This window comes from Pistacia vera, unplaced genomic scaffold (genome assembly GCF_008641045.1).
Source record: "Pistacia vera cultivar Batoury unplaced genomic scaffold, PisVer_v2 Contig279, whole genome shotgun sequence".
In the NCBI taxonomy this organism is placed as follows: Eukaryota; Viridiplantae; Streptophyta; class Magnoliopsida; order Sapindales; family Anacardiaceae; genus Pistacia; species Pistacia vera.
In genome coordinates, this window is record NW_022196089.1 from 15,030 (window position 1) to 30,434 (window position 15,405).

Consider the following 15,405-nt stretch of genomic DNA (forward strand, 5'->3'; position numbering starts at 1 on the left):
TGTTATAAAGTTTTAGTATATCTCTTCTACTTGTACTTCTACTAACAGGGGTATATGCTGAACAAAATGTAATTTTAATCATATGAATAAAATAAGGATTTTCAGATAAACAAATGGGAGAGTCTGTAGTAACTATAAATCTTGCTATTTCCTCTCGTGCAACATGTGCACTGTATTGCCATGTTGAGAGAGTTGAGGATTGTGGATTAAAATTAAGTTTAGTTTGAATTTGCCTACCTAATCTAGTTGAAGATGTATCGGATAGCTGCATTATTTGAGAGTGTTTTTTCTCCAATTGTCATCGCATCGTCGAAGTCCCTTTCTCAGCACCAATAACGGTTCCACATAAATTACATACCCCACACGATTCTTCCCCCTCCCAATTTGTCTTTGGCCATTTTGATTTGGTGAAGTGTCGCCATACATCGGACACGACCCTTTTTGATGGTCCGGGGGGTTGGGCCATGCCTGTACCCATTGAGTCGCAGCTTGCTTGTGTTTGGATGCACCTCGTCCCAGCCGAATGTGGTTGTTGAATAGCAGTTGCTGCCTCTGGAGGAAAGGGTGAAAATGGATTAAACCCTTCCATTTCTTCGATAGATGGAACGTAAAACTCATTTGGGGATGATCCTTCGAATGCATCATTTCGGGAATCCATTATGAATTTATGATAAAATACCCTAGATGTATGATCGCTTAAACGATTCTTCACGTTTAGCCTTGGTCGCTTAAGCAATCAAGTCCAAGGCAAAATCAAGATCATCCTAGATGCACGATTGCTTAAGCGATTTAGGGTCTTGCTTAAGCGATTCTTCACTTTTAGCCTTGGTCGCTTAAGTGATTTAGGATCGCTTAAGCGATCAAGTCCAAGACAGAATCAAAATCATCCCAAATGCATAATCGCTTAAGTGATTTATGGTCTCGTGTAAGCGATCATGTATAGAAAACCCTTGATCGCTTAGGCGATATATATAGTTGCTTAAACGATCATGGGTAACACTTATTTTTTCCAGCTTTTCTTCTGAATTTGACAACCTAATTGCATCAACACATTAACGCCATTTAACAAGAATACTAAATAAATTCAAACTCAAAAGAGGGAAATAAATACTGAATTGCTTTTGTACAAATCTTAAATGTGTTAATTACATTAAATTACAACATTATAAACAACAAATAAATGTCCTATATGCACCCAAATAAAAGTAGCAGCCTCCATCCTCCATTTTTATCATTCTCTTTAACCACTTCCCCCTTCTCCACAATTATCCAACACACCTTCAGCATCAGTAGCAGCCTCTTTGTCTTCTTTTACGACACCCTTTTCAACATTATCCAGCCTTGGCCTTGGCCACAAAGCATACATAACACCACAACCCAAGTATCAACAGCCTGACGCCTAACAACACTAGCTGATCCAATTCAAGACAATCCAATTATTCAAGACAACCCAATAAGAAATGCATTTCACATAAACTACAAAACTCTAAGTCCAACTTTCATACCTTTTGATAACAGTATCAACAATGACTTGGATTGGGTTTTGGTCAGTCAAAAGGGATCCATATGCCTATGGAAGCACTCAACGGCCAACCGCTCTTAAAAGTTGCTTATTGTTTCGTCATTCAACCTGTCCATTGGGGTGTTGGTCATATCAAACTCAATAAATTTTAGTGCATATGCCTCGCAATCAGCACTACAATAGGAGGAAAACATTAGAATTAGAAACAATTGTATCATATAAGTTTTATACAAAATTTACTTCGAGTCATTTATCGGGATGGGAAGGCGCTTGAGTGGCCACTTTCCCATTAGTAGTTCATCACTTAAGTGCTGAAACATCCCGCTGTTGCGCAACAGCCGCGGGAACAATATACATAGCGGCTGCAACTCTGTCTCCAACTACCTCTCTTGATAAATACTCAGGTTGCAATCAAGGATCTGCAGCAAGCCCTCATCTAGTACCCAAACGACGGTTATCCAATGCATATCCTTGATATTCATGATGCAGTATACTCTTTTAACGTTTGCCCAACTGTTGCGATATTTGGGCCTTCCTCCCCGTACATATTGCATCATTCTCTCATCAAATTGAAAATCATCAAGGACATCGTTGAAGTCATCTGTGACCAATTTTTTCCTCTTGCCTCCCCTTGTTGCACCTCCACCGTTGGCTTTTTTCATTAAAGTGTCATATGTAGTTATTAGTCTTTGGCCAAAGGCCACATCGGTGATGGCACAATGTGGATACAAAATATCACCATTATTGCTCTGTCATAGCCTTATAAGTGCCAATACCTCATGAATGTGCTGCATCAAATGAAAACAACATGGTAAGTATATAATACCTTATGGAAAACATAAGCAAAAATAAGGAAAAACTAGGGAAAATAACTCACCGAGTCGTCGAGCCACCTACCCATTGTCAACATCTTTTCAAACCACTCTCGAGGATAATCTCCGGTCTTGCACTTCACATGCCCATCACTTCCAGAATCATTGTAATAGGAATAAGATAGTTTTTTATTTTCCTCATCTATTGGCCTATACAAATCGACCTTTAACTCCTCAGTTTTCACTTGCCTATTTCCTCTGCCTTCCTCCTCACCCTCCTCCATTTTCACTTCTCCACTTGCTTCGTGTCCCGCCTCACCCTTCTCCATTTTCACTTTCCCACTTCCTTCGCCTTCCTCCTTACCCTCCTCAATTTTTGCTTCTCCACTTTCACAAACTTCCTCATTTTTTTCTTCTTTTTCCTATTCTTTCCATACATTACTACCCTGTAAGGAGATTTTATGTGCTTACTCTTTCAGCTCTCTCTTTTATGCTTAGGTTGCACTTCAACCACTTTCAATACCCCACCAACTTTCTCCTCCACCCTATCAACTTTCTCCTCCACCTTTTTCATCCGCTCTTCCATCTTCTCAAATCTCTCATAAATGGTTGTTATAAAACTCTCAAACATACCATTTATGAGGTCAACCACCTCATTCTCTCGACCTAGACACCTCGACAAAGCGTTGTATCGGTTTGCCAATTGGGTGGAGGCATACGGAACTCTTCATCCTTCTCCCTCTGCCGATTGGAGCTTCATTATCGGCCTCAACAACATTCTTAAGTAGTGATCCTGCAACTGTACTCACATGCGTGTCCCCTTCTAGGTCCTGCATTAGGCGGTCTATCCTTTCATCTGCTACATCGTCTAGTGCTTTAAACGATGTAACATAATCCTTTCCTACTTCACCCCTAATAAGGGTAAGAAAGGGACGAATGACTCCCTGCAATAAGAAAAAAAAATCAATCAAATTTAAGTCACATTTAAAAGCAAGTGCATATTCAAAAGATTAATCCTTTAATCTTACCCGGGCTGTTTGAATTTCCATGTCTATTTTATCGTAATCCCAATGGGTATACATCTCGATGTGCCACCTCAACATCCTAGGAAATTGTGATCGATCATCCGAAGTCTTCTTCCTCCCCTCCCCCCCAAACTTAGCTAGGACATGGACGACCTCATACATCTAAGCCTACATTGTAAAAAAATAGTTCATATCATAATTAAAACACATATAATACAAAAAATATAACAAAAAACTATTAATATTTACCTGTATAGCCAAGGGAAGCCAAACAAATTGTACGTGCTCGATCTATTCTTCTCGACAGCTTGGCGATACTTTATCGTCATGTCTTTTCCACGTAGGGACTTGATGGTTAGCTGAAATGATAACTGTCCCCACGGATAAGCATTAAAGAAGTCCATGTTGCTTGCAAACTTCACCCAATCCATATTAACGACTTTTGTTGAGTTAGAAGCCATTATGATTGAATGCACGAACCATACCAGGTACATCATGAACTTCTCTGAAGAGGTATACCCACCTTCTCCTAACCTCTCCTTTAAATCGCGTCTCGTAATAGACGCCTTCCCCCCCAAAACCTTTTTAGCCAAGTTATTGGTTGCCTTACTCTTCGTTATTCTCTCTTGCTCTTCCGCATCTGGAAATGCCCCACATCTTAAGCCTGTCATTAGGGCATATTCCATCATCCCAAAACGTAATGGCTTCCCATCCACCACGAACTACATTTCATTTTTTTGGCTTTTAACTGAGTGCAACAACATATAATGCACTCTCTGCCCCCAGAACGCATTTTTCCAATTTTCTTCGATGTTTGCAAAATGACCGAAACAACTCTCTTTGAATCGGTCCATACCCTTTTTTTGTTCCTCTAAAATCTCTGTTATTCTCATAAAAACTTGCCAACTTGACGTAACTATCACCTTTACAGGAAAGTACGGTACGTTATCGCTTACAACCTCCAACCCATAGTCTTTATAGTTTATGCTTTAGAAAATTTGCACAATCAATATAAACTAAATATCAACAAAGAAAAGAAACCAAAACAACCAATAGGGTGCCAATTTGGGGCATATGGGCTTCAAGGGCATCGAGGAGTGGGTGTTTTTGGCTTCGAGAGGACCGGGGAAGCCAATGCAGGCCTTACAGAGGCTGTTGTGGCAGGTAGATGTCTTAGGATGGCAGGAGGTGGCAGAATAGGGGGGTTAGAGGGCTACAGAAACAACTTCCCTATGGCTTCCCTTGCCTTCCCCCATCCTTTGGAACCCAAACAAAGCTGCTCCCCCGATGCTCGCCAACTGCTCGACAAAACGCCATAACCACTGTAACAATAAAACCATCTACATATCTTCCAAATTCGCACAAACCAATCAAATTATTCATCAAGTTCAAAACCACCAGTAAAAAACGTACCATTTCTTCATCGGCCTCCTCTTCCTCGCTTGAATTCTCGTCGGCGTCCTCCTCTTTAGAACCATTTTTTGATTCTTTTCTCTGTTCTTGTGCTGCCGTTGTCTCCTCTACCTCTGGACCACCTTGACTCATCGGATAATCCACTGGAGCGTCTTCTTCGATAGCCTTTGAACAGTTGCCGCCGCTGGAGTCTAGGATTTGGAGTGGTGTTGAGTTTTCCTCCTCTTTGTGAATATCAACCATTATTTTGTGCAACAAATCTTTAAAATTGAAAATTGGCTGGACATAGGAAACTTTTATCGTCGGAAATCATAGAGAAATCAAAGGTGTTTCGTCAGTCATTTTTTGGCTATATTGCTCAATTAAACGATTTTGAAGGGAGGGAGTTGTTTTTAATTTTTAAAATTTAAACTAACTTTTGTTAATTATAATATTACTTACTTATATTTAAATCTTTTCAGTTTAACTTGTTTTATATGTTTTATGAATCTAAGTGTGCCGCATAAGTTTTTCTAACTTAAAAAAATTGTAAAATTTTTTCAGGTTATTTTTTTAAATGCAAACTTGGGAAGGTATGATTAGTTAAATTGGTTTCAAGGTGACGCCAAGTCGCCAACACCTGAAACCTCAAAAGTGTGTGTACATGTGTCTCTCAACGGGTCCATCAAAAACCCGCTGAAATGATTTTAGACTTTTCCGACACTAGAAACCACTCACTTGACGACTCCTCAGTCTCGCCACCAAGACCATACGTATAAAAACCCTGCACACATTATAGCAGTTAGGGTTTTATCTTCACTCCCATGGATTCATCATCTTCAGCTTCCTCTTTACACTTGGCCATGGCGGCTCTCGTCGGAGCTTCCTTGATGGCCATCTCGGCCTTCTTCATTCACAAGCGCAGTGTCGACCAAGTCCTTGATCGTCTCATCGAGATCCGCCGCGAACTCCCTCAAAACCGCGACGGCCATTTCGACGAAGAAGAAAACGAAGAAGAAGAGTATAGCGAGGGAGGATATGGTTCTGATGGAGATGGGATGACAAGACAGCAGAATCGTGAGTCGAGGTCGTTGGAGGACAGCATGCTTCGACGTTATAAGAATACCATGTCTTCTTCGTTGCCAAATGTGTCTGTGAGAAATGATTGGTTAGAAGAAGATGCTAAGTTTGATGAGGCGATTAGGGTTAGGGCACAGAATTGCTCCGCTTCTTCGCTTGATAAACTCAATTTCATTCCCTCTGGACTTCCGCCGCTGCAAACATCACATAGACTTGGTATGCCATGTGTTTTATTTCCTTTAAACTGCGAGGAATTAAATGTAACGTTATATCAGGGTTGCAAATTCATGGAAAATTTTAATTGCCTTCGTTATGTTTAGATGTTTTTGCAAATAAGTTATGTTGTTTTTTTATTTTTCTTTTTGCAGGGGAGGATCAGCCTTTTAACCGCGGTGGTTCCAGTGCAAGGCTGGCATCTGTTGGCATTCTACGGACTCCGAGATCTCCCGGAGGCAGTGGCTTTGAAAATGCTGAGGATTCTGAGGATGACGGTACAGAGCTTGCAAATGAAGATGATATGGATTTCAGCTATGAGGACATTGATTCTTCTGCTAATTTTATGAATGTATGTTCATGTGTGGTTTCTTTTTAGTATTTCATGCTCAACATGCATACATTTTATTTTGGTATACTTATGCTTAGTTTATGGAATTGTTTCAGATGTTATATCAACCATACAACACTACTTCATGTAAATTTAGGGAACAGATGTTGCAGGTTTCTGATGCTTATAAGGGGTTTCAGACTTTATATATTTTTTTCTCGCGAGAGATTTGTTGAAGCATATTTTTAATACTTTATTCTGCTTGTTTGGAATACGCGTAGTATTACTTTTATTAGCATATTTTAATACTTCATTCTCCTTGTTTGGAATACGTGTATTATTACTTATATTAAACGGAAAAATTATAGTTTTATTTGTTACCTAGCCTGATGCTACTATATTTGACTAGACATAAATGATATTGTCACCTTGCCGGAAACATATTGATAGCCAATTGTTTTACTTTTGGAATTTGAAAATGAAGCTTTCGTAATTAATGCAATATCTTTTTGCAAATGGATTTGCAGGATGTTGATTCTAAAATTCAAAATTCTTCTGCTGTTCCATTCAGAACTGATCTTGTGAACTTTGTTCAAGATCAAAATTGTCGAGCTAGTATAAATGTAGTGAAACCTGGTATCGATGTGCATGGCAAGGGAAAGGTAGATACGGCTTCAGCACAGATAACAGGGCATGATACTGCTTTGCCCAATGTAATATTGCCTCTGAGAACTACATTGCATGGTATTTCAACTTTTAGTCTTTGAGAATTTCACTGGACCTTTGTCTAGGTTTGGTTGTTCTCAAATTTTCTTGAAATTTAAATTTGAGGAAACATGCTTGACAAACCTTGTTTTGGAACTTATGTTTTTTAGAGTCAACAACCATAGAAGATGAGGAAGTGCGGAAAATGCTTCAAGAGTGTTTGGATCTGCGAAAAAGTTATGTTTATACTGAAGAAGTTGCTCCATGGTTGAAGGAACCTGTCCCTGAACCTTATGCATCAGAAGTGAATATTGATCCATTTCACTTTGAACCTGTTGAAGCAAGTACAGTGAGTTATTTTTGCTTTTTAATTGTATTTAGAAATGAGAAGTTTTGTTTCAACTTTGAACATGATACAGTTGGGGCAGGAGTTGCTTTATGGTAAGCAAGTGGCACCTTCATTAATTTTGTTAATCTAATCTTGGATGCTAATTTTTTCATTCATGCAGCATCACTTTAGGATGGAGGATGGAGTCGTACACGTTTATGCAAGTGAAAATGGTAGGTACTACATAGTAACTCATGTTGTGGTCTTAGTAATCTCTAATTACTTTAAACTACTGCTTATACCTGGAAATACATGTAACAATATTCCACCAAATAAGAAGATATCATATTTATCCACTCAAGGAGTTAATTTATGTTGGACCTCTATACAGAGCTACATGTGCTAAATAATACTGTTGGAATTAGGGCTACATACTCCTTACTACAGGTTGCACCAGAAAGAAAATAGTTCTTTAGGCTTGAAATCATCTTCTTTACAATATGAGTGTGAGGAATCAGCTGTAGCAGAAGGATGCCCAAACATAAGCAAATAATTGCAGTAGAAACACCAGATGCATATCAAGCAGAACGAAAGTGAATAAAGTATTGTTATCTATGTAGAACTTGCTTATGTTTTCTTATAAACTTTATCAAGCTAAAATCAATACTTTGAAAATAGTAGGTCTTGGAAATAACCATGAATCAAGCATAGAATTCTACCCTAACTGTACAACATTGTTCTATATTATGCCATTTTTTACTTAGCTTAGGCTTTTTCTAGGAGATTATATAACAAGGCATCTGTAAATTTTGGAACGGCAATCTATCCCTTTATTTAAAATGGCAATATGATGAATGCTGATATATGATTACTCTTTTTGATTGATTACTTACGTCAACTGTGAATTTCTTTCAGATACTGTAGATCTTTTTCCTGTCGCAAATTCAACCACTTTTTTTACTGATATGCATCACATTCTGAGAATTATGTCTATTGGAAATGTTCGCTCTGCATGCCACCACAGGCTACGGTTTCTCGAGGAGGTATTGTTAATCAAACCTTTTAGGTTCTTGTTTGTCTTGACACAATTTGGACAGTTTTTATAACTTGTATTTGGAAAATACACAGAAATTCCGGCTCCATTTGTTAGTAAAGGCAGATAAGGAATTTTTGGCTCAGAAGGGTGCCCCTCATCGTGATTTCTATAACATCCGAAAGGTGGATACACATGTGCATCATTCTGCTTGTATGAACCAGAAGCATCTTCTGCGTTTCATCAAGTCAAAACTGAGAAAAGAACCTGATGAGGTATATATTTAACCCCCTTATATTTCTAAATATTAGCTTGTTGATTAAGCCTTAATTTTTTTACCTTAGAAAATGAGTCACAATAAAGGCAGTTCTATGTATTGGTGCTTCTCCTTACTTGCTAATTACTTCTTTTTCTCAGGTTGTTATATTTAGAGATGGAAAGTACATGACACTTAAGGAAGTATTTGAGAGTCTGGACTTGAGTGGGTATGAATTACTACTATTGGTCTCTATCTATCAGAAATTCAATTATTTCTACTGTCCTATGCTCTCAGTTGTCATAATGCCTGTGAATCACTGTAGGTATGATTTGAATGTGGATTTGTTGGATGTTCATGCTGATAAGAGTACCTTCCATCGATTTGACAAATTCAATCTCAAATACAATCCTTGTGGGCAAAGCAGACTTAGAGAGATCTTCTTAAAGCAAGACAATCTTATCCAAGGTTTGGCTATTTGATTTCAGTTAATTTCTTACCATATTTTTAACTCTGTATCTTGTTAAGGCTATCAAGTCAAATCTTTTTTTTTTTTTTTTGATAATTTTTTTCTTGTTGTATTTTGCCGTTGGATATACATACTGAACTTAAGGTCTTTACAGTATTTTAACCAGCTGAATTAGGTTCATCTGGTGTGATTTATGCATGTAGAACTTTTATAAGTAGAGTTTTTAACAAAAAGTGGCTAGACGTTGGTTGTTAATTGCTAAGCTGTTTTAGGTTGGTAGAGTTTCTTTTGGGTTTAGAGCTTTTGAAGTGCTTTCATTGTAATAAATTATCAAAATGGTATAAAAAATGTTTCCTTTAATATATATCGATATAGCTAAAAAAAAATATATTTTTTTAATTTTTTTTATTTCATGCAATTATTTGTCTTGATCATAGAGTGATGAATCATCAATAGTGCTGTAATATGTCAAAGAAAGTGTTTTTGAATGTGGTTTCAATATAAAGAAGAGTATAGTATAATTTATAAAATAATATGAGGGTTTTTTTTTATTGTTTAAAATAAGAAAGCTCGAAAAAAAATTACCGGAGGCCTCAAAAGTGCAAGTTGTGCAGTCATATGATATGTAAAGAATTGGAAGAGCTTATTAATCGATCATATCAAATGAGTGCTTAAAAAAAGTTTTCTGTGCTGACTGTTGGGGGAACCTTTCAGGACGATTTTTGGCTGAAGTGACAAAGGAAGTTTTATTAGATCTTGAAGCTAGCAAATACCAGGTATCTATCTGAGTACACTCACATATGTATGTGGGAACATGCACTTAATTTTCTTTTTCTTCTTTCGTTTTTTCTATTGTTGCTGCTTTTTTTTTTTTCCTGAATAATGTGACAGATAGTCATGCTAGTGATATAGTTTTCTTGGTGGCCTATGTCATTGCTTGAAAAGAAAACCTTGAAATTGCAAATGTCATATTTTACTTCTAAGGGCAATTTATTCCTAGTTTTTGTCCAACTTTGCTTATATTTCATCTTATGCAATTAATATGAGCTAAGCAATCAAACTTCTATCCACCCATTGTAAATGTTAGGGTTATTTTACTCTTTAAATTTACTTTATTTGGTTCCTTCATGTTTACGGACATCGTAAAACTTTAGTTAAGGGCTTAGAGTTTGCAAGTAATTGTTGTTTGGCGCTTATATCTTGTAGCATTTGGCTGATATATTTTATCCAAACACCTATAAAATTTTAGTGGACATTTATTGTTAAAAGAAATTTTTATTCCTTGAGTTTCTACCAATTTTCCTTACTGTAAACAATCGGTATCCTTATTAATTTTTTTGAATAGCTTTATTTTAACATGTGGTCTCTTTGAATATTTCCCACTTTTGATCCAAAATCGCTAGTGAATTTTGGAAGTCTTCTTGTTAGTTTTATTGAGATAGATTATTAGTGAATGAATCATAGGTTCCTCGTTTTGTTGTTTCCAGATGGCAGAATACAGAATATCTGTATATGGAAGGAAACAAAGTGAATGGGACCAGCTAGCAAGTTGGTTCGTTAACAATGAAATTTATAGTGAGAATGCTGTTTGGTTAATCCAGGTACTTGCTATACTATTTGTTATTTGTTTGATGTTACTTCTTTTATCATAGTTATTATATTAGCATATTGTGATTATATTTTCAGTATGATTTTTTTTTTCAAAATTTTCATTTTTACATGTTTTCTGAAATATCCAAAGTAGATGCAATACTATTTGAATATCCAAAGGGTCATACTTGTGTACATTGGTTGCATCTACTTTGGTGTCTTTTATTACGTGTTTACTTATAAAAATTGCATTGGTTAGAGATTATTCTAGTGAGAAGTGCATCATTTAAATTGGAGGTACAAGGAAGTTTGAAAGTGAGAATTTGGAACTCCGACGAAACATTTAGTGAGAAGTTTGTGAATTTACTATTTTTTCCTTTTAATTTTATGAAAACTACTTAATAAAATAGTTAGAAAAACCAATCCAGTATATAATTAAAATGTGTACAATTTTACTGTATACTTTTGCTAAACTATGAAATAAATTTTTTTGCTGTTTATTAAAAAACCATTTTTACTACTTGAAACTTCAAAATTTTGTTGGTATTACAAGTCTCAAGCATAGAGCATGACATACATATGTAAAGGTCAATGGAGGTCCGAAATTTGTCTGAAAATCACACAGGTCCCCTTGATTTTTGCCAAAAAAAATGTTGGTCTCAACAAAATTTGCTGAAAATTAATTTCATGAGTATTGCTTATAATTAGACAATACCTTACAGAGGGACAATGGATATACCTATTCATCATTGTGTCTAAGTTCATTTAATTTGACGTGTTCAAATAGGTGGTGAAGTTACTTATGGTCAAGGAAACTTGGATCACATGTCTGCTTGAACTGATGATGAATTCGACGTTTACAAGATGATAAAATTTGGGATATTATATCTAGAACTTTCTTGACTATGAAAGTTGTAGGATCTAGCGGTGGTATTTAGAACTTTGTGAACTTGAAAGAAAGGTTTGAGAATTTCTAGGTATAAAAAAAATTAAAATTTGTTAATTTGCATGAAAAGTATCTAGACCTTATGGTGTGTACTGCTCACTCACATAATTTGAAATTTCTGAGACTAGTTGATTACATGTTAGAAAAAAATAATAGAATGGATGACAAGTATGTTTTAAGTTGAAACATCCCACCACTCTTAAATGAATTTATATATTGCATAAATATCATATTATGCATCTGAGTTTTTGGTTGTTATTCGTAAGATTATTTCCTTGTTTTTCAGGATGTGGCTTGGATGAATTTTCATGTTGAGCTCTAAATGTTCTCCTATATTGTTTTAATTTTTGAATTCACTGTGCAGCTACCAAGATTATACAACATTTACAAGCAAATGGGAATTGTTAAATCTTTTCAGAATATTCTTGATAATATTTTCATTCCCCTCTTTGAAGTAACAATTGATCCAAACTCTCATCCTCAGCTTCACCTGTTTCTAATGCAGGTACGTTTGTTTGTCAATTTTATTTTGTGCAGGTCATATATTGAGAAACATTTAATATCAAAAAAAATTTAAATGATTTATTTGCTATGTTAGTTTCTATATATATATACAATGTGGGTTCTTTTGTCTATCTTTTTCTTTGTAAATATTTTAAATTGTTTAGATCTTTAGTAGAAGTAGGTAAGCAAATGCTAATTTGTTTCTCAATACAGGTTGTCGGTTTTGACCTTGTAGATGATGAAAGTAAACCAGAGAGGCGTCCAACAAAGCACATGCCTAAACCAGCTGAATGGACCAACGATTTCAATCCTGCGTACTCGTATTACGCTTACTACTGCTATGCAAACTTTTATACTCTCAACAAGGTTTGTGTTATATGCTTATTTACATTTAACATGTTTCATATGATTTTAGTGCTTCTTTCTTCTTCAACCAATTGGGTTCACCATCACTGGTATTTTTTAAATAACCATCATCATTCATTCTGTGCTTCTGTTTTCTTTCCCAGCTTCGTGAATCAAAGGGAATGACAACAATTAAATTTCGGCCACACTGTGGGGAGGTTATTGTCCACTTCTTACTGCTTATATATATGTATAGTGTAAAGTCACTGTTACAGTTATTAGTCTTGAATAAAAAACAATGATTTTTATTAATATAATAAGATATGCAGCTCTTTTGCTGTTTAAGTATATAAAGAAAAACAAAACATCCTGAAAAGCTTATAGTGTCTGAGGCCCAAAGCAAAGCTGTTAACTGGGCTTCGTCCAACACAACGTTAATGTCTTCATGCAACCATTTCCAAAGATCTTTCTATTTCTTTTTTATTTTCCTTAGCAAAAGCATGAAAATATTCAGTAAGAAGGAGCTACCTGATGTCAGAGTGAACCACCTTATTTTGCTGCCCGGATTAGTTCACACCACAAAATTAAAGTTGTGCTACAGTGCAAGAGATGATCTGCACTTTCCTTATACCTTCTGGACATAACACACACACCCCAAGAATAGCACACCCATATTAACTGTACCCTGAGCTAAAGCCTACTTTTCATGAAACTTTTAATTTCAAATCATTTGAGCCGGCTGGAAGGGGTGGTAACAATGATCACAAATTAGCTATTTAAAGAAGGATTGCAAGGGAGGAGATGTTTGATGGATGAAGACTCCAAACTCTCCTGTCCTCTCTTGCGCATTTGAGGAACTTCTTTGTGTTTATGTTTTCGTATAATAGTTGAAATGCCCATGATATTTATGACCTTTGCAGGCTGGAGAAATTGACCATTTGGCTGCTGGATTCCTTTTATGCAATAACATATCTCATGGGATTAATTTGCGGAAATCCCCTGTTTTGCAGTACTTGTATTACCTTGCTCAGGTTGGCTTCACATCACTAGGCATTTCCTTATTCTTCTTGTGGCTTTGGTTTTTGTCTTATACTCTATAAAACTGATGGTTATCACTTACCAAATTAAAATTGGGCATATGCATTGAATCATTTGTTGAATTTTATTTCTACTTGGAAGGTGATTGCCACGAAGCATGATATTATCATTGTAAACCTGTCTGTCCTTGCCTGTTGGGTTACTGGAACTTCTTTATTTGAATGAATTTTGGAAGGAGATTCCATGTTGCTAGAAATGTAAAATAGTACTCATCACTAGTATAACTAGGATTTTTTTTTTCTTTGACGGAGAGAGGGTTCCAGGTGAGAATGCTGCAGCACCTTTTTGCTCAATCATTACTTTATCTGTTAAAAGGTGAAAAATCTTAAAATTTGTATTTTTTTTTTTTTTTTAATTGTAGTTACTATTAATTTTTTTGGTGGGGTGTTATCAGATTGGATTGTCAATGTCACCACTGAGCAACAATTCCCTCTTCCTCGACTATCATCGCAATCCATTTCCTATGTTCTTCCAGCGTGGCCTAAATGTTTCGCTTTCATCTGATGATCCTTTGCAAATTCATTTAACAAAAGAAGCTCTTGTGGAAGAATATAGTGTAGCAGCAAAGGTATGTTTAGTGTTTACATATTTTGTTATTCATCACTTTATGTATTCTTATGATATTAATATTTTGTAGGTGTGGAAGCTCAGTGCTTGTGACCTATGTGAGATAGTAAGGAATTCCGTTTATCAATCAGGATTTTCACACATGGCAAAGGTGAGGATCTTGAAAAACAGCAATTTCACACCTTTTGGCAGTTTAAATTTAATTTCTAAAGAAACACCGAGCTATTTTTCCCCATGATATGCGATGCAAACTTCATTTTGCTTTTCAAAGAAACAAGAGAAAAGCCTTTAGATACAATTGATGGAAATCAACATGCCCTAACTAGTAACAAGATTTTACAAACATTTTCCATGTGTTAGTTTATTTTTACTTTGAGTTTTGAGTTTATTGATTAGATAAAGTCACATTCAGAGCCAAATGTTCTATATGACAAGTTATTATTATTTTTTTCTTGTTTTTCTTCTGACAGTCGCACTGGCTTGGTAATAACTATTATATCAGAGGCCCAGAAGGAAATGATATTCATAAGACAAATGTACCAAACTTGCGAATTGCCTTTCGACATGATGTAAGTTTTCAATTCCTTTTGTGTATTGTAAAATGTATGTATATCTTTTATAGCCCTCTAAGATCAAGTTTTGCAGACATGGAAGGATGAGATGCAGTATGTATACTTGGGAAGAGCCACATTTCCTGAAAATATAGACCCTTAGTGGAATTGAAGTCGGAGAATGAAGCATTACAGTAAACACAAGTAGAGTTTCTATGTTTAGTCAGTAGTACTTTCAGTATCCCAAAATGGCTCAGATTTACCAAATTCATGGCACACAGTGAGACTCAACAAAGGATAGAGCTTATGAAGATCCTGCATTAACAGACATAATTTATAGTAGCATTTACAGGGAGACGGAATCTGACGATGCTATTTTCTGTAATATGCATTGTTTGTATACCCAATTTTAGGTTAATTTGAATGGTGTTTAGGCAGGCATCGGTAAGTCGCTGGTTTTGAATTGGAAATGAAGCGCTTTCAAGCTGAGGGGGGGTTCCATGTGAATATATGCTAGTGCAATACCTAATAATAAACCTCCAAATTTTATTAAAGTATCTTTTAGTTTCACATGTGGGTGAAACTTTGCTTTTCCTGTTGGTGGGTTTTTTAAGTGGAATGTCGTTTGGTTTTGTACT

At 36.0% G+C, this 15,405-nt stretch overlaps 1 protein-coding gene across 1 annotated transcript; it reads left to right on the forward strand.

Annotated features, from left to right (window-relative positions):
* The first annotated feature begins 5,575 nt into the window (after positions 1-5,575).
* Positions 5,576-15,335, forward strand: LOC116133993 (probable AMP deaminase). Its single transcript, XM_031419648.1, has 19 exons — positions 5,576-6,047; positions 6,200-6,396; positions 6,903-7,119; positions 7,251-7,429; positions 7,590-7,641; positions 8,324-8,451; positions 8,537-8,716; positions 8,859-8,926; positions 9,023-9,165; positions 9,881-9,942; positions 10,654-10,767; positions 12,067-12,207; positions 12,420-12,572; positions 12,716-12,769; positions 13,472-13,582; positions 14,044-14,217; positions 14,287-14,367; positions 14,687-14,785; positions 14,862-15,335. Exons 1-19 carry the CDS (start codon positions 5,576-5,578, stop codon positions 14,928-14,930), a joined length of 2,694 nt encoding a protein of 897 aa, XP_031275508.1. The 3' UTR covers positions 14,931-15,335.
* The last annotated feature ends 70 nt before the right edge of the window (positions 15,336-15,405 follow it).

Bases quoted from the DNA above. Each gene is read 5' to 3' on its own strand.
- LOC116133993 (XM_031419648.1), top strand. From the start codon at position 5,576: ATGGATTCATCATCTTCAGCTTCCTCTTTACACTTGGCCATGGCGGCT. The intron at 7,642-8,323 runs GTAGGTACTACA...AATTTCTTTCAG, and splicing joins CGTTTATGCAAGTGAAAATG to ATACTGTAGATCTTTTTCCT. The intron at 8,717-8,858 runs GTATATATTTAA...TCTTTTTCTCAG, and splicing joins TGAGAAAAGAACCTGATGAG to GTTGTTATATTTAGAGATGG.